This window comes from Leptodactylus fuscus, chromosome 9 (genome assembly GCF_031893055.1).
Source record: "Leptodactylus fuscus isolate aLepFus1 chromosome 9, aLepFus1.hap2, whole genome shotgun sequence".
Classification (NCBI taxonomy): Eukaryota; Metazoa; Chordata; class Amphibia; order Anura; family Leptodactylidae; genus Leptodactylus; species Leptodactylus fuscus.
In genome coordinates this window covers 81719693-81739140 of record NC_134273.1, presented here as the reverse complement: position 1 = coordinate 81739140, position 19448 = coordinate 81719693, and the positions used below count along the sequence as shown (strand labels likewise).

Below are 19448 nucleotides of genomic sequence, written 5' to 3'. Positions count from 1 at the left end.
AACCAGAGCCATAGAGACAATACAATATCTGTATAAAAAATAATAGGAATGATGAGACAGACTGAGCCCATATAAGTGGCTGGGATGGAGCGTCCCCATCAACAATGTGCCCCTGTGACTACTAGTAGGGGGGTAATGGTGACTGACATGTGGCCGGAGGCTGCGGGGGCCACAACCACTCCGGCGGGGTATTCACATACATGGATCAGCCTGCAAACGGACTCTTTACCCCAACGAAGGAGAGCCTGGCTATATACAGCTGTATACGGATACATCACCCATCAGTCCTCCTATGGGTGGCATTGGGATGATGTCTGTATTACCCACAAACCCCACACAATGAATCAGACACTAATAGGACGTGCCCTGAGTGTTTGCAGCCCGGCCTAATGAACCTCACAATTCTGAATATGGGGCCATAAGAATGAATATAACCCCACAGACCAAAACTTACAGTCTTGTGCATTAGGCTTACAAGGACCCCTGTCTCAGGGAGTGTTCACACATGGCTGTACTTCTATAGCACCAGTTTTTACTTGTCTATGGTGCAGAATACTGATCAACATGTCCTCACACACCGATCATCCATGAGGGGGATACCTGGGGTATGTTCACACTTTGCAATGGTGTTATCGCTGTACAACAAATTGCCACGGTTTTTGTGTAACCTGTACTTGTTGGAAAAACATGGCAATGGTATGGTCCAATAGGCGTGAAAATCAGGAGCCGGGGCCTCATTGTATAATAGTGATCTATGGCCCTGCTATATACAGTATGGGGCAGGCGGGGACTCTTAGCATCAGAGATCACTGCGATACTGACGGCAGATCCAGCCAATATATCGGTTTATCTTAAAGGGGTGTAATTATGTTTACATGCACCCAGGCTGGTTCCGACCATAGGTCATGTGATCGAAACCAGCCCCCGTCTCCTGGGTCACTCCACCTGCTCCCTTCTCAGGTAGTTCCCAGTGCTGTGGGCCTGGGCTGACTATAGTAAAGCCGTCCTCCATAGTACAGGTAACATGGAGTCAGGACCAGCCTGGAAACCATTAAAAAAAAACAAGCCCTGGCACATGTAAGTAGAATTACACTCCCTGGACAACCCCTTTAAGGCTGCAGACACATGGTAAAGTGATAGTAGTGAGGTATTATAGATTTTAATGTGGTGTGAACTTAGTCTTAGTATTTTAATGCATGCAGATCAGGCTTCTATAAGGTACCAATCACACAGGTACATGTCGTGCGCCCTGCGGTCTAGCAGCCGGTTGGTCACACTCCTACCATTAGCTCAGATAGGTCTGTACTGGGAACAGATTATCAGATTTGCTGCATTATTCCAGATTACAGGAATCTAACCTTGATGGATTTATATCGGAGTCCAGAGACCTTTCTGTATACGGGACGTTGTATTACCATTTCTTTAATTCCAGGACTAATAATGAAAAACAATGTAAAGTATAAAAGTAGAAACAAGATGGCGACACGGCCGGGATCCCGTCATAGCTGTAACCACGGATGCTCCAGACACTTCTCAGCCGACGCTCGCTTTTCTGGATAATAGTCTAGCATGGGTAAGAGGAAACTGGCAAATATGAGCGCCTCGTTCTGCTGCCAACTGTGACGGCTCACCAGCTTGTCATACAGGGTGCAGGGGTATAAGCATGGAATCCGCAGGAGGTCACCTGTCATGGAGCAAAGGGGCAAAATCTTAGGGCTACATAGTAATGTGTCAAAGGTTGCAGAGAAGTCGCACAATGGAAACAGCAACTTTTTAGTGGTGTGATTTGCCTTTAAGGCTGGGGCAGTACGCCGATATTGGCTGGGGATCCCAAAGATCACGGTGTCATGTTGCGACTCTTTCACTAATATAAGTGAACAGAATTGTATTGTGACCCCTAGAGTGCTGCGGCTGTGACCCCTAGTTGGAGAAAGACTGAGCAGTGCCGGATTTTTTGGCGACTAGACGTCACAATTGCAGCAACATCAGCGTCACAATGCAAATCCATTCACTTACATTGGTGAAGGAGTCGCAGGGCGATACAGTGATCGGTGGTCGTGTGACTGGTGTCCCGGCCAAAGTCACTTAAAATCACAGTCAATTGTTGGACATGTCGCAGTAGGGCTCCTTAAGATATATAGAAAGCAATGGTGCCGCACACTCAGGGGTAATAGGGCTCCTTGACCTTATGTGTATTTTATCTCCTCATCTATACACACCTTGTTTATTGAAAAACTTAGAAGAGTTTTTCCCCGAAAAGGCGATTTTGGGTGGTATGCGTCCGAGCAGTTCTATAATACAGGCGATATGATCTGAAATATCAAAGAATAATTGTCACTATTACATGAAATATTATAAGATCTCACTAAATCCATGGTAGGGCATAGAAGGATCCTCTGGTTTTGAGCCCCCTCTACTGGCCAGACAGAAGTACTGTGAATAAGTTTGTGGCTTTGCATGAGACTAATGGGGTAGATGTTATTATGCCTTGTACACCAGTTTTCTATGACTTTGTAAATTCTGTGCTTCCTTCGCCACTTTCCTGAGAAAGGAGAGTGATGAGGACGTCCATGGGGCCGGATGTATCATCATTTACGTCAGAAATGTTTACTGCAACATATCGGTTTATTATCCCCGTACTGTGGAAAACCAAACTCCTTGTACATTTCCTGTTCTGCATTTCTGTTGCTCTAGGTCCGTGATGGAGAATCTATGGCAAGGGTGCCAGAAGTGGCTCTCAGAGCCTTCTCTTTGGGCACCCATCTGTGGAACAGATTATACTGTGTGAGGGCTACTGTGCAGCATATGTGGGAGCCACTGTGCAGCATATTATATTGTGTGGAGACCACTGTGCAGCATATTATACTATGTGGGAGCCACTGTGCAGCATATTATACTGTGTGGGAGCCACTGTGCAGCATATTATACTGTGTGGAGGCCACTGTGCAGCAGATTATACTGTGTGGAGGCCACTGTGCAGCAGATTATACTGTGTGGAGGCCACTGTGCAGCATATTATACTGTGTGGAGTCCACTGTGCAGTATATTATACTGTGTGGAGTCCACTGTGCAGCATATTATACTATGTGGGAGCCACTGTGCAGCATATTATACTGTGTGGGAGCCACTGTGCAGTATATTATACTGTGTGGGAGCCACTGTGCAGTATATTATACTGTGTGGGAGCCACTGTGCAGTATATTATACTGTGTGGGAGCCACTGTGCAGTATATTATACTGTGTGGGAGCCACTGTGCAGTATATTATACTATGTGGGAGCCACTGTGCAGCATATTATACTATGTGGGAGCCACTGTGCAGCAGATTATACTGTGTGGAGGCCACTATGCAGCATATTATACTATGTGGGAGCCACTGTGCAGCATATTATACTGTGTGGGAGCCACTGTGCAGTATATTATACTGTGTGGGAGCCACTGTGCAGTATATTATACTGTGTGGGAGCCACTGTGCAGTATATTATACTGTGTGGGAGCCACTGTGCAGTATATTATACTGTGTGGGAGCCACTGTGCAGTATATTATACTATGTGGGAGCCACTGTGCAGCATATTATACTATGTGGGAGCCACTGTGCAGCAGATTATACTGTGTGGAGGCCACTATGCAGCATATTATACTATGTGCAGGCCACAGTGGAGCAGAAAGCTCTATAAAGCCCCATTCACATGACCGTATTTTGCAGGTCCATAAATGTCAGTGTTGACACTTTGTGATAAATTAGTGGGTTTTGGGTTGCAGTTTGGGCACTCGGTCTCTAAAAGGTTCGCCATCACTGCTCTAGTTGATAATGATTAAATAGGGCTCTAAACCAAGTTTTGCTATGGAGCTTATTGCCTTCTGGGTATACAGACTGGTGCAACCCCAAATGAATATGTCATACTCCAGCTTCACTCCCTGCAAAGTAAATAACAGGGTCTTGTAGACACTGCATAACTTTGTAGAGTAGGTCTAATAGGGAATGCTGGGAATTGTCCCCCCTCATCACAGTCTCTATTATGAGAAATTCTAAAGAAAACCATCAAGAAGTAGGTTCTTACCATCATTTCTTGAGAAACTTTCTGCAGCTTGTGGCTCGAATAGGTAATAGGAAGTCGCTATTTCATATGCCTAGAGTAACACATCACATTGTGAAATACCCAAGTATGGAATAGACTTGTAATATTCAATAATATCATCTGTCTTTTATATGGAAAGACATTTACCAAGGGGCCCTATAGGTAAGGGGGGGCCCATCACTATCTGAGACGGTAACTATAACACCTTCCTACTGTCTGCTAGGGTACAGCAATCATTTTCATGGCTCAAAACTACCATTGGATTCCACCAGAAGGTATTTTAACTGTTTAGCTGCCTTGCTTAAGATCTTATTGCATAGAGATGTAGTATTGAATGTATAAATCGTATGCAGGGAGCTCCCTCTAGTGGTGGCAGCTGATAGCTAGATGTTTCTTATTTAACTCTACTCTATGCAGAGGATTTGGAGCTCTGTATCAGAAAAACAGTGTTTGAGGATGTCGGGACATAGGTTTCTAAGCACACAAAGACAAAAAAGAATAGCGGTGTAATACCATACACGCAGTACTCCATATATCGGCCGGGGTACTGTACCCGGAGCCCAGCAGGACCTCCAGTGCTCTGTATTGCTGTGTCTGGATTTCTTCAGAGAACGATTTATACTGCAAAATAGGAATAAATTGGTTAAATCTCCGCCGGGGGTGAAATTGTGGTTTTCATTTAGATATCGACTTCTGGGGCGAAGATCATATTGAGCCATGAGTTTCCCTTCGTTGGGGTTATAGCATGACGTATCCACAGGATAAGGGATAAGGATCTGATTGGTGCTGGTACAAGTGTTGCAACGTCCACTGGTCATGAGAATAGGGGTCCCAACTACCACCATTTGAACGAAAACTGGGTGGCCCTCTATTATTCTCTATGAGACATGGATGCGGTATGTGTTGTCACATCACAAAGAAGGGGCAATGCCGACACATTTTCATGCTAGTTTCACAAAGAGAAGGCATAGGACTTCCCAAAATGTTCATGGTCTTGTGGGAAGGGACGTTACTGCCCCTGTTGTGAATGACTCAGACAGCTGGCAGCAAATTTGACAATGTGAATGGGGTGGGGGTATATATGCATGACCAACATTTCATTGAAAAGAGGGGCATGGAGCCCTTATTCTTATGTTCGGCGGGGTCCCTGTGGATAGGAGGTAAGTTTAAAGGGAATGTGTCATGGCAACTTGGGACCTAAACCACCCACCGGCCCTTATGGACTGGGAATTTAGTGTCCCAATAGTAAAGCCATCTGTGTCGGCAAAAATAAGTAACAGACAAAAGCGCCTACAGGGCTAATCGCGATACCCGCGTTCGCTGGTCCGACAAATTCTACAGATGTTGGGGTAGGTATATGTTCTTCAATGCAAAAATCACATTGTCTTTTTCAAGTGCAAAAAACTCAGCTGGTCAGGCCAGATGCAAAAATAAGAAAGCTTTATGCACCCCTGCCCCTTGTACTGCCCGCGCCAGTGCAGTTCTTCACCAAAGTCAGGAGAGTACACCACAGCTTCAGTGCGCATGCGCAGTACCTCAGGCACATGCGCAGTATACGTCCTCGCCTTTACTGAAGAACTGCGCAGGTTTCAGGAGCACCAGGGAGGAGTCCGATGAGACTCTTCAGACTCCTCTCTAGATAAGTATAAAGGCTTATTTTTTTAAGGCCGATTTGGGACATCAAACCCCTGGTCTATAAGAGCCCGTGGGGTGGTTTGTCCTAAATTGACCTGGCAGGTTCCCTTTAATTTGCGCTACGACCTATTTCCACCTAATAGACAATGGTACAAGACATTGGAAGACTTACTGTCCAACAAGCACTGCCCAGATCGGCAATTTTCACCCCAAGCATGTCCGAGTTTCCAGTTTCGAACAGATGAGTTAAGAAGTTGGCGTCTATCCCTGGAACGAAACGTTAAAAGTTTAAAAACAGCATAGTCAATGGGATCGGGCCTTGCCCCAGGCTGACCCATCAGTACGGACATACCATTGGCGGTACCTCCATGGCTCCTGTTGTGGTTCCAGGCTTCGGCCTCCGCCATGTACTGCTGGAAGTTGTCGGCCTTTACACACACCAGTATGTTCTCTGGTTTAATATCCGTGTGGATGATCCGGCATTTCTTGTGAAGAAAGTTCAGACCCTGAAGAACCTAAAAAGACAGAAATTCAACATTTAGATCGAAAGGACGAGATTTAGAAAACTGTCCAAAAGAGGAACCATTTATTGGCCATAGCGACCAATCGCAGCGCAGCTTTCATCTTACAAGAGCAGAATATAAAATGAAAGCTGTGATGTGATTGGTTGCGATGGGCGACTTGTCTTTCTTTTAGACAGTCTCATACCCCTATAGTGGTACATCCATATATAGTCCGGGACAGTCGTCTCCAACTGTTACTAAACAACTACTCTTGGCATGCTGGGAGTTGTAGTTCTGCAATAGTTGGAGAGACACCGATTGGGAACTGCTGCACTGCTGATGTTATCTGTGGCGTAAAGGGGTTTTCTGGGTTACAGATGTTGGTGACCCATTGTAGGGATCATAGCACACCCCGTTTTTGTGGTGCAAGCACGATGATGTACCCATCACGCCCTCTTTTTGTGACCTACTGTGCCCACGTCACATAGAGAATATAGAAAGTCAACCAGGAGATGCCCAGGATGTCTCCCCTTATTTCAGGAGCCCCTCAGTATACGGTCACCCCATGGCACAGGCCTCAGTATACGGTCACCCCATGGCACAGGCCTCAGTATACGGTCGCCCCATGGCACAGGCCTCAGTATACGGTCACCCCATGGCACAGGCCTTATGGAAGATAAGTGTAACACCACCCGAAAAATATATACAATAGAGGATATAAGGGGTAGTATATGACCAATCTGGCACAGGGAGCTCAGGTCAATCAGACCAGGTGGGGCACCAATAAGCCCCATCTTTGGCGGTACTTGTATCCCCCAAATAATACAACCATATTGACTAGTAAAATATCAGGAGTATTACAAGGTATTTTGAGGCTGTAAATTGATATTTTCATCCCTCCTACCAAGTGTATTTGCTCTTATATATTATACATGATAACCTAATATCAATTATATCCTAATGGATCCTGAGCGCTGGGAGTTGTTATCCCGGTCATATATTAGAATACAAGAAAACCGAATGGAGAACTTTGCTATTAAGGCACATTGTGATATGAGAGTCCAGTTCATACAAGGACAATCACCACCATCATCCCCCTCCTCCCCCGGCGGCCATGTCCCTGTTAGCTCCAAGGCCCTGCATAGCAGACGACAGCTCGGGGTGGGTAGGTTTCCATCTGGGCATGGAGCGTTGTGTTTTCCTCTACTTGTGCCAGTAGGGAGGTGAGTGATAACCTGGACTGGTCTCCAGAGCAGTTGTCACTTTATGGTGATATTACAGTCTAGATAGTATTCACACTGCACAGTCAGCATACTGACCACACTGAACAGTAAAGGGCATCAGTGTGTGGGCAGCAGCATATCGGGGCCTCAAATATGGCTCCTTGAGCCCACCAGATATACTGATTCCCTAGGAAGCCGACCATAGCGCCCTACAAATGTGGTGTCTTCTGCAGGACCGTTGTAGTGTCAGAGTCTGGGCCCGGCAGAGATCTCTTGATACTGTAGTACGCCCGTCCGACACTGGATCTGGGCACCTGGGCATTAAAGGCCTTACCAGTCACTTTAATGGTCATCCATGTGCGGTCGAATACTGTGGGACTCCATATATCAGACCCCTGTCTATTGGACATTGGTTGCATATTGTAGTGATCTATAGGTTACGAAAGTCCCTTTCTAGTCCACATGGTGACTCTACCTGCCTGTATATCCTATATACCTGCTGCAGTATCCTCTTCACACACGTCATTGGCAGACCCTTTGGCCCATAGTTCTTCACCAGATGAAGGAGAGAAGGTCCGAGCAGCTCAAACACCAGGCAGACATGTAGGGCCGAGTTATGGAGCCATTAACTTCAATAGTACCGGGTAAGGGGGTCAGGCTCAGTGAGGGCGTGTATGCCAGGCTATAGAAGTGTGGAAGCTACTGGGGGCAGGCACAAGTATTCTGGACAGAACAGATTTTAAGTTAACCCTTTAATTTTCGGTGGAGTTACTTTATAACCATGCCACTGGTCTGATGACCCGATGTGACATTACATATCATTGGCTGAACCGAGCGCCGTAGTTGGGGCTGGATGACGTATTAGGGGCGCTCTCATATTACCTCTAAAGTGGTAAGAAAATCTATTATGTATTACGCATGTCTTTGTCAGAGCTGAGATCTGTTACTGTGTATCTGCTACAATGAGAAGGATATGGAGGCCGTTTTCTCCGATCAGTTTAAAGTCCTGGAGGAAGTGAATGACGTTCTCTCCTTGGGATTCTTTCTTTCGTGCTCCATTTACCTAAGTGGGTGAAACATAGAAGAACATTAGGCTGGATCTAGACCTGTTCACACCTATCACACATCCGGGTATGATGTATTCACTATCTCGCTGGCTTGCAGTTAGCTCTCAGCTTGTGCGTTCTCTCTTCTTCTAGTATCTCTCTGCTCTTCGGTTTTTGCATACTATGTCTTAGGGCTCTTAGTACACAATTATAGTGTAGTCTATGGAATTCTGAATGCAGCTCTGGATGTGACTAGAGGATCTGGCATGGTCATGTAATAAGTTATTACACAGTTCAGCAGTGCAATTTCATCCAGCGCAGTCTCATTAAACTTCTTCCCGCTTTTGCATACTTTGACTGCGACGTACTTCTTCTTCCTGTAAGAAGGCAGAAAGAGTTAATAATAAGGACCCCCCCATTCTGCATTACCCAGAATTTAGAACAATTACAAAGGGTGCATCCTGCTCTGGAGGACTAAATGGCCCTACTTTGTACATTGATTTCTATACAATTTGTGTAATACCTCATTTCACCTTTGGTGGCGCTGCAGGAAAACTGAACACTTGTTACAGGCGCCCCTACAGATTACAGCGGATCCCTGGAGGTCTCATGTACAGAAACCCATGATCTGCTTATTGTCAGAGGATCCTTCAAATACGAAACACTTACTGTAAATCACGGCAGAGCCATACGGTGGAAAAATAGCCCCAGCCAACCTTGTGAATGACTTGGTATCTTCTGTGCAGTGTCTCCCCTGTTTGTACTGGATGGTATCCTCCTACAAGAAGTCAAGAGCAGGCGTTCCTACTATTGTTATATAGGGATTATAAATCAGATAAGTCAATTGCTCTTCAATATGTCTGCCCACTTTAACACAAAGAATTGCATTCACAACCTCACTGGTTTGCATTGGAATCAGTCAGCAAGCATAGCATAGTGGAGCTCTTATAATGTAGGGGGAGAATTACTATATTACATGGTTAGGACAATGGCTGATGTAAATCGGATACTTCTTAGACTCACCAATCACCAAAGCTCAGTGCAGACCCTATATAAGCGGGGAATATCTGAAGAGTTCAGCTCTGAAGCCTGTAGAATTGTACTGTAATTTCAGCTCTGGAGTATAATACAGGATAAGTAATGTAATGTATGTACACAGTGACTGTACCAGCAGAATAGTGAGCGCAGCTCTGGAGTGTAATACAGGATAAGTAATGTAATGTATGTACACAGTGACTGTACCAGCAGAATAGTGAGCGCAGCTCTGGAGTATAATACAGGATAAGTAATGTAATGTATGTACACAGTGACTGCACCAGCAGAATAGTGAACGCAGCTCTGGAGTATAATACAAGATATGTAATGTAATGTATGTACACAGTGACAGTACCAGCAGAATAGTGAGCGCAGCTCTGGAGTATAATACAGGATAAGTAATGTAATGTATGTACACAGTGACTGCACCAGCAGAATAGTGAGCGCGGCTCTGGAGTATAATACAGGATAAGTAATGTAATGTATGTACACAGTGACTGTACCAGCAGAATAGTGAGCGCAGCTCTGGAGTATAATACAAGATATGTAATGTAATGTATGTACACAGTGACTGCACCAGCAGAATAGTGAGCGCAGCTCTGGAGTATAATACAAGATATGTAATGTAATGTATGTACACAGTGACTGTGCCAGCAGAATAGTGAGCGCAGCTCTGGAGTATAATACAGGATAAGTAATGTAATGTATGTACACAGTGACTGCGCCAGCAGAATAGTGAGCGCAGCTCTGGAGTATAATACAAGATATGTAATGTAATGTATGTACACAGTGACTGTACCAGCAGAATAGTGAGCGCAGCTCTGGAGTATAATACAGGATAAGTAATGTAATGTATGTACACAGTGACTGCACCAGCAGAATAGTGAGGTCAGCTCTGGAGTATAATACAGGATAAGTAATGTAATGTATGTACACAGTGACTGCACCAGCAGAATAGTGAGCGCAGCTCTGGAGTATAATACAGGATAAGTAATGTAATGTATGTACACAGTGACTGTACCAGCAGAATAGTGAGCGCAGCTCTGGAGTATAATACAGGATAAGTAATGTAATGTATGTACACAGTGACTGTACCAGCAGAATAGTGAGCGCAGCTCTGGAGTATAATACAGGATAAGTAATGTAATGTATGTACACAGTGACTGCACCGGCAGAATAGTGAGCACAGCTCTGGAGTATAATACAGGATAAGTAATGTAATGTATGTACACAGTGACTGTACCAGCAGAATAGCGAGCGCAGCTCTGGAGTATAATACAGGATAAGTAATGTAATGTATGTACACAGTGACTGCACCAGCAGAATAGCGAGCGCAGCTCTGGAGTATAGGGTCAGCCTCTATGAAGGATCAGGACCCACCATCAGGGTCCTGAGAACTGCGGTTTTGACCGCACACCACTACATTGTTTAGGGTGTTAGGTAGCCATAGCCTGTTATCATAGGCAGGGTGTTTGAGAATGTCTCCTGATGATTTAGAACAAAAGAAACGCGTTGAGACAATGTAGATTAAACACACTATAGGTGTGAAAAACTTGCTGTGATCCTGAACAAAAGTCAGCAGTGAACACTGAGGCTCTGGGTTATCAATGAGCTTTAGCTTCAGCCTGAGATTAGGGATCACAGACTAGTGACTACCTATCAGTTTAAATGAACTGCTAGATTGTGGGCTGTGTTTGTGTGTTAATGGGATTTGCTCCACGTTGTAAATATCTACAGACAATAGGGAAGTCTTGTTTATTCAATATCAAGCTGCAGCTATCACACTTAAATCCTTATTCACCAGTGTACAGCTTCAAATAGTATTGTGGGGTTAATACAAACGACACATTGTAATCAGTGTTAACACTCTATAGACTGTCCTCTGGTTTGCTGGATGAGAGGTATATAGTATATAGTGTGCAGCAAGTGTAATCTCAGTCACAGGGAGACGTGTGAAGCATTTGTTAGAAACACACCCTGTGAGTCTGGGAGAAATTTAATTCACTCTTATTCAATCTGTAGAGAGGATAGACACACTTACACATATGCCCTTTGCAAGAATTATAGGGGCCGAATACTGTGCTGGGGTATTTTAATTTTAAAAAAAATATTATAAATAAAGGTTACGTTTTATCCTATTTAGTGGGGGTGCCCCCTTTTTGGAATTACAGTGACTGTACCAGCAGAATAGTGAGCGCAGCTCTGGAGTATAATACAGGATAAGTAATGTAATGTATGTACACAGTGACTGTACCAGCAGAATAGTGAGCGCAGCTCTGGAGTATAATACAGGATAAGTAATGTATGTACACAGTGACTGTACCAGCAGAATAGTGAGCGCAGCTCTGGAGTATAATACAGGATAAGTAATGTAATGTATGTACACAGTGACTGCACCAGCAGAATAGTGAGCGCAGCTCTGGAGTATAATACAGGATAAGTAATGTAATGTATGTACACAGTGACTGTACCAGCAGAATAGTGAGCGCAGCTCTGGAGTACAATACAGGATAAGTAATGTAATGTACACTCACCGGCCACTTTATTAGGTACACCTGTCCAACTGCTCGTTAACACTTAATTTCTAATCAGCCAATCACATGGCAGCAACTCAGTGCATTTAGGCATGTAGACATGGTCAAGACAATCTCCTGCAGTTCAAACCGAGCATCAGTATGGGTAAGAAAGGTGATTTGAGTGCCTTTGAACGTGGCATGGTTGTTGGTGCCAGAAGGGCTGGTCTGAGTATTTCAGAAACTGCTGATCTACTGGGATTTTCACGCACAACCATCTCTAGGGTTTACAGAGAATGGTCCGAAAAAGAAAAAACATCCAGTGAGCGGCAGTTCTGTGGGCGGAAATGCGTTGTTGATGCCAGAGGTCAGAGGAGAATGGCCAGACTGGTTCGAGCTGATAGAAAGGCAACAGTGACTCAAATAGCCACCCGTTACAACCAAGGTAGCCAGAAGAGCATCTCTGAACGCCGCACAGTACGTCCAACTTTGAGGCTACAGATGGGCTACAGCAGCAGAAGACCACACCGGGTGCCACTCCTTTCAGCTAAGAACAGGAAACTGAGGCTACAATTTGCACAAGCTCATCGAAATTGGACAATTGAAGATTGGAAAAACGTTGCCTGGTCTGATGAGTCTCGATTTCTGCTGCGACATTCGGATGGTAGGGTCAGAATTTGGCGTCAACAACATGAAAGCATGGATCCATCCTGCCTTGTATCAACGGTTCAGGCTGGTGGTGGTGGTGTCATGGTGTGGGGAATATTTTCTTGGCACTCTTTGGGCCCCTTGGTACCAATTGAGCATCGTTGCAACGCCAAAGCCTACCTGAGTATTGTTGCTGACCATGTCCATCCCTTTATGACCACAATGTACCCAACATCTGATGGCTACTTTCAGCAGGATAATGCAATGCCATGTCATAAAGCTGGAATCATCTCAGACTGGTTTCTTGAACATGACAATGAGTTCACTGTACTCCAATGGCCTCCACAGTCACCAGATCTCAATCCAATAGAGGAGCATTTTTGGGATGTGGTGGAACGGGAGATTCGCATCATGGATGTGCAGCCGACAAATCTGCGGCAACTGTGTGATGCCATCATGTCAATATGGACCAAAATCTCTGAGGAATGCTTCCAGCACCTTGTTGAATCTATGCCACGAAGAATTGAGGCAGTTCTGAAGGCAAAAGGGGGTCCAACCCGTTACTAGCATGGCGTACCTAATAAAGTGGCCGGTGAGTGTATGTACACAGTGACTGCACCAGCAGAATAGTGAGCGTAGCTCTGGAGTATAATACAGGATAAGTAATGTAATGTATGTACACAGTGACTGTACCAGCAGAATAGTGAGCGCAGCTCTGGAGTATAATACAGGATAAGTAATGTAATGTATGTACACAGTGACTGTACCAGCAGAATAGTGAGCGCAGCTCTGGAGTATAATACAGGATAAGTAATGTAATGTATGTACACAGTGACTGTACCAGCAGAATAGTGAGCGCAGCTCTGGAGTATAATACAGGATAAGTAATGTAATGTATGTACACAGTGACTGTACCAGCAGAATAGTGAGCGCAGCTCTGGAGTATAATACAGTATTCTACAGTATTACAATGTTCCCCACCTTGGCAGTATTCTGCAGGGTTCTCCTGGGCTCGGACTATATCAGACATATTATAAGTTGTTTCTGTCCTCAGTCAGGAATCTTGCCCTGTAATGGAATCACATGCGGCTTATTACAGTGTGGACATACATCGATTATATGTATCATGTGATAATCTCAGGTTTACCATCAGTGTCGGCAGCTGCCCACCCGCCCGCTGTCCTTGAGGACCCTTTCACCCCTTTCTCAGGCCTTGTCAACTCAGGACACTGCCAAGACTGTTCAGGGGTCTGGCATTTCATTCTGGCATGGAGGATCTCAGATGTTACAGTACGGGTAGCGCTAATGTAAGGGGCGATAATGCCAAGACCATCCACATGTCCCTTCTGCTCTGATAAAAGTCCAATTTTGAAGTAGACCTGAGTGTGCGAATGAAGGGAGATGCCATGTGTCTGGAGTTATAGACACACACGACAGTGACAGCCATCCCTATATTATAAGAAGCCCCTCCGCCATGAAATCTGTCACTTCAGGGGGCTGTCTACTTTCTAACAACTTATTAGGGGAATTGTTACAGGAGCCCCCCATTCTAGACTCTCTCTCTGAAGGACCTACCATGTCTGTACATTATGTTGATTTCAATGAACATCATGTAATACTTCATCTCCCCTGCAGGGGCACTGCAGGAATTCAGAACTCTTAAAGATTGATCTCCCCAGATAACAACCAATAGTTGGGGGTCCTATTATCAGGTCTACCTTTGATTTATTAGGAACCCTTCTATCCTGTACACTTAAAACAAGAAACCAGGGCAAAACTAGCTATAGCAGATTGTGTTAACCCTTTAAAAGGTGTTGTCCGGGACTTAAAAAACATGGCTGCTTTCTTCCAAAAACTATGCCACATCTGTCTATGACTTGAGTCAGTTGTAGGAAGTAAGAAGGAATGAGCTGCAATACCGTACATGACCTGTAGACAGGTGGGGCACTGTTTTGGATAAGCAGCTATGTTTTTCTAGCACTTTGCAACTCCTTTAATTGAGGTTTTTTCTTTCTTTTTCTGTACAGCCTTAGTTCTAAGAGCAGCAGTTTGTGCTCCAGAGCTGCCCTTCATGAAATTGCAACCATATCCAGTCCCATCGGAACTATATACCCAGCCAATAGCTATCAGAGGAGGACCCAAAATGCCTGCACATAGCACAAGCAACCTATTAATATAGATGGGAATTGTGTAATACTACTTTTCTACTGTAGGGGCGCTGCAGGGAGATTACACACTTGCTTCCAGTTTATATCTGAGTGTTTCAGTGATTGTCTAAATCCCTTTAATACTAATACTACCCCTGATGTGCAAATAATGGGGAGGGGGGGTTATATCTGATTGGAACACCACATATATAGCCTGCATTGCTTAGGTAGGAGGTATACAGCTGGACCTCCTCATATCCCTTTAAGTCTCTATCCATATGTTACCGGCTAGGACAGCACAGATTGCGGTATTATCTGTAAATGACTTAAAGCTGCCTGCGTTTTGCTGGGTTAATCGGTGAATATTACATGTAATCCAGAAAGATCCGCCACGCTGTCTAGTATCTTGCAAATCCACCTATGATGTAAAACTGTCTTGTATAATACAAGGATGTGCCAAGGATCGGAGGCCGCCGTGTAGGGTTACATTGTAGACACTTAACATGACCAATAGAGAAGATCCCATTGCCCGGGACCTGTCACTCTTTGTTCCATCCACTTAATTGATGATATATTATGAGCCAAAAATATACGGGATCTATGGGATACGTTCACATGACAACTTTTGGAGAGGATTTTGAAGCTGTCACCTGTCTTGAAAAATCCTTTCCAAAATCTATCCCTGTTCTGCCTCTCATTGGATGGGACTTGTGTCCTGCTCAATCTTACCACTTACAATCTGACCCCATAATGATGAGTCCCATTATATGAGGCTGATCACACATGCAAACCCAAAGCTTAGCCTCCGCCTTCATGGGCCAGTTTTTGTATAGGATGTTGCAACAGAGGGTCCCCTCAAATTCCTCTCCAAATGAGGCCATGTGGACATACCCTAAGGCTAGGGTCCCCTTATTCCGGCACAGTTGGAATTCTTTCTCTATCCCCCACCATTCCTGAGCAATCAGTGAATTTAGTTTGAGTACCCATCTTAGGCTCTTTACTGTCAGGTGGGCGGTCCTCGGCTGTAGCAGACAATCTAGGACCGCCCACCAGAGAGTAGAGAGTATAATTGCGTTGAAACTAACAGCACTGATTGCTCAGGAACGGTGGGGGCTAGAGAACAAATTCCAACTGCGCCAGAATCAGTGGAGAGGAGACTATTGAAGGAGGCAGAGTGGCGTGGTTGATACAGGGGGTGAAAGGTTCCCTTTAAGAGGCATATATGCAGTTTATGTGCCAGAACAGCAAGATGATAGATGGTAGTTTCTAAGATAAATTCTAGCCATCAAGCCATAGGTAGCCATGTGACTCCTGCTGATCTTCACCCACTTTTTACAAAAATTTGTGAGCATGGCATTTTGGATTTGTCATGTTTTTTTGAGTAATTCAAGACTTTTTGGAGTTCAGTTGCTAAATATTCTGTGTTCAGCCAAGTTCACAAATGTCACCTCAATTGATGAAACCATCGAAAAAGATGCAGATGTAGCAGAGCTGACTTTGTCATTCATGTGCTTGTTTTGTGAGACGTGATAGGATCGTGTAGTCCTACATATCTATAACTCATGATATGAAGCGTCACTCAGCTCTGCCGCATCCACTTAGTCCTATGCCAGTTCCTTGGAGTAATGCGCCCTGACACGCTGACACCGCTCCTTTGGCCGCCCTCGCCCTTATGTCTGTAATTCATGTTCCTGACGTTTGCTGGTGACAGTGCAGAATTTGGCACTCGGATGAGATGTTTTGCTTCCTCGTGGTCCATGTAACCCAAGTACAACAACAACCTGTGAATGATGACTGATTCCTCAAAATTCCAAGAAACCTCCTTACTATTACCACGTAAACCGAAGCTGGTATATCCCTGGTGTATCCCTTTAAGTAAGGAACTACTAGATCTTACAAAACCTTAGAGCGGTAAGATTAAAGCTGAAATGTTCAGCATGGAGAGTCCTTAAAGGGGTTGCCAGGATGTTCTTTTTCTAAGTGATAGCCTTAGGATAGGCCATAAATATCCATTCACGCTGGTCACTCTGTGGCCCCTATTTTCTTGGTTGCTTTGAGTGGCAGCAGTCAGGCGCCTAGTGATCCTAATCCCCTGAACTGTGAGAAACCCCTTTAACGTTGGCAATGCATTCTATTTAATGTCAGACTTGGTGTCATTGGGCCCACCCTCCTACAATCCCTAGGAAATAGACAACTGAACCCTGCAATTTTGGGTGTCTTCTGTGGGACCATTATAGTGTTAGAGTCTGGCCCACCTGAAAGCCCTCTAGTGCTATGGTGGCCCAGTCTGACATTGGTGTTGTCATATTTATAGTGTTCATAGCATGGTTTCTATCTAATACAGAGCTCCAAATCTCTAGCAGTTAAATTCTAAATTTTAGTTGCCTGTGGTCACCACTAGGTGGAGCTGAGGAGCTAACTGTATACTCTTTTTACATAGAGTTGAATAGTAACATAGTAAGCTCTTGAGCTCCCTCTAGTGGTTCTAGTGGTGTCTGCAGGCTATTATATGTAACTCTATGTCGCGTTTACAATGAGTTGCTGTTTGGTTACGATGTGTTTTGTGCCACAGGATGAATTTAGTGATCATACACTTCCTTTTGTCAGCAGAGACTTGACATTTGTGCTCACACAATCCATTTACTGCTCGCAAACATTTATTTTGTATGACAGAATTCATTTTGTGACCTCAGAAATGGCACAAAAATCCGGTGTGACGCTACTTATTGTGTGCGCAGGATGTATTTTTTCCACAAAACCAATTTTTGGGTGCAAAATGTCATTGTTACATAAAAGTCCATTTGTTTTTGTGCCACAAAAATTGATTTTGTCGCATAGAATTACATTTTGTTGTTACATTGTGGACAGGAATGAACAAACCTTTTCTTTGTGATACCAAATGTTATTTTGACTTCCAAATTTATTTTGCAAAACTTATCGCATTGTGAAGCCGATTATTACAAATAACGTCACAAAATAACGTTCTGAGCCACAAAATTACCTTTTGTGACAGTAAAACTGATTCTTTGCACACAAATTTAGCTTTTTGGGACTCAATTGTGTAAGTTCAATAACTGATGTGAGCTCGCACCTTGTATTTTTTGTTAGTGTAATCATTCTATTACAAAATTGCCAACAAGTGGCGCCCCCTATAGCACTGCCCTGTCCCCTATTTCCAGGGGATACAAGTATCAGAGGTGTTTACAAGCACAGGGGACATTTTTATAGCATTGATGCAGAGCTGAGACATTTTCCTACATGATAACCTAAGAGTAAGATCACACACGGCAGATTTGCTGCAGATCATCTGAACAGGGCTCGCAGCAATCCATGCACTTGCTGCAGAGACGGCCTCCACCCGGTGAATTGAAATGAATTTTACTTGCACAAATCTGCCCTAACGCTTCAGCTTGCAAAGACTCACAATTTGCAGGGTGTGAAGAGGAGGCCGCAGGGTTCTTCTTTATTGCCGCCGATGTCTTCTACATTTATTTTGCAGTGTCCTGGAGCACAGAATACACCCGGAGCAAAGCGGGAATGATGAGACCACAGAGTTCACCAAAGGCGAGGGACGGAGATTTCCTCCAAAGCTGAGGAGGAATGTGGTGTGGAAAGAGAGGTGGGATCAATGTCACATCGTGTTTGGCCTGTTAGAAAGTCCATTGGTGCAAGAACTTAGGGGGGAAGGGGGGTGTCATAAAACCGGGACAGCTGGGGAACGATCAGGTTACCGTTCACTTATGATTCCACCTGTTTTAACTATTTCATATCTTCCTCCCTATTACCGTATCCTTATGAACGCTTTGTTGTTATATTGACAGGTTTAGATTGGGGGTCTAATAAGCGGTTTTGTTGCAATCTTGCACCCTACGTTAAAGGGGTCCTATTATTAGTCTCCCTTTTTTTCTCACTAACACGTAGGAATACCCTTAAGAATGGCTATTCTTCTCCTACATTTAGATGTCTTCTCTGCGCCGCCATTCGGTAGATATTCTGTTTTCCGTCTTTATGCAAATGAGTTCTCTCACAGCACTGGAGGCCGGCCCCAGCGCTCAAACAGCACTGGGGGCGTCCCCAGTTCTGCAAGACAACTCTCCAGCGCCGCCTCCATCTTCCTCAGGAACCGACCTCTACGTGTCGTCTTCTGGCCTGGCTTTCAACAGCTCACGTAAGCAGCCACAAAAAAATGGCCGTGCGCAAATGCAGTCGGCTCTGCCTGAGGCCCACTGGCAGAGCCGATTGCGCATGCGTAGAAGATTGAAAGCCAGGCCGGAAGACGACACATAGAGGCCGGTTCCTGAAGAAGATGGAGGCGGCGCTGGAGAGTTCTCTCACAGCATTGGGTACGCCCCCAGTGCTGCAAAACAACTATTTTAGCATAAAGATGGAAAACAGAATATCTACCGATCGGCAGTGCGGAGAAGACACCTAAAGGTAGGAGAAGAATAGCCTTTCTTAAGGCTATTCCTACGTGTTAGTTAGAAAAAAAGGGATTCTAATGATGGGATCCCTTTAATGCATTTGAGGGTGCAGCCTTAAAGAGTCTGGGATTAGAAGAAAAAAAAAGTGTTTTTGTTTTTTTCCTTTCAAGGAGTAGCGCCACCCAAGTGTGCAGACTG

The 19448-nt window shown here is 44.6% G+C and overlaps 1 protein-coding gene across 1 annotated transcript; it reads right to left on the bottom strand.

The window, feature by feature from the left end:
- Positions 1 to 1403: 1403 nt before the first annotated feature.
- On the bottom strand, positions 1404 to 18422 carry LOC142218667 (SRSF protein kinase 3-like). The gene is made up of 12 exons (XM_075287536.1): positions 18254 to 18422; positions 13664 to 13750; positions 9156 to 9264; positions 8776 to 8863; positions 8417 to 8503; positions 7937 to 8044; positions 6067 to 6229; positions 5887 to 5981; positions 4593 to 4700; positions 4062 to 4131; positions 2220 to 2312; positions 1404 to 1684 (listed from the first exon to the last, which is right to left on the bottom strand). The coding sequence occupies exons 2-12, from the start codon at positions 13710 to 13712 to the stop codon at positions 1500 to 1502; spliced, it is 1155 nt and encodes a 384-aa protein (XP_075143637.1). The 5' UTR covers positions 13713 to 13750; positions 18254 to 18422; the 3' UTR covers positions 1404 to 1499.
- Positions 18423 to 19448: the final 1026 nt, after the last annotated feature.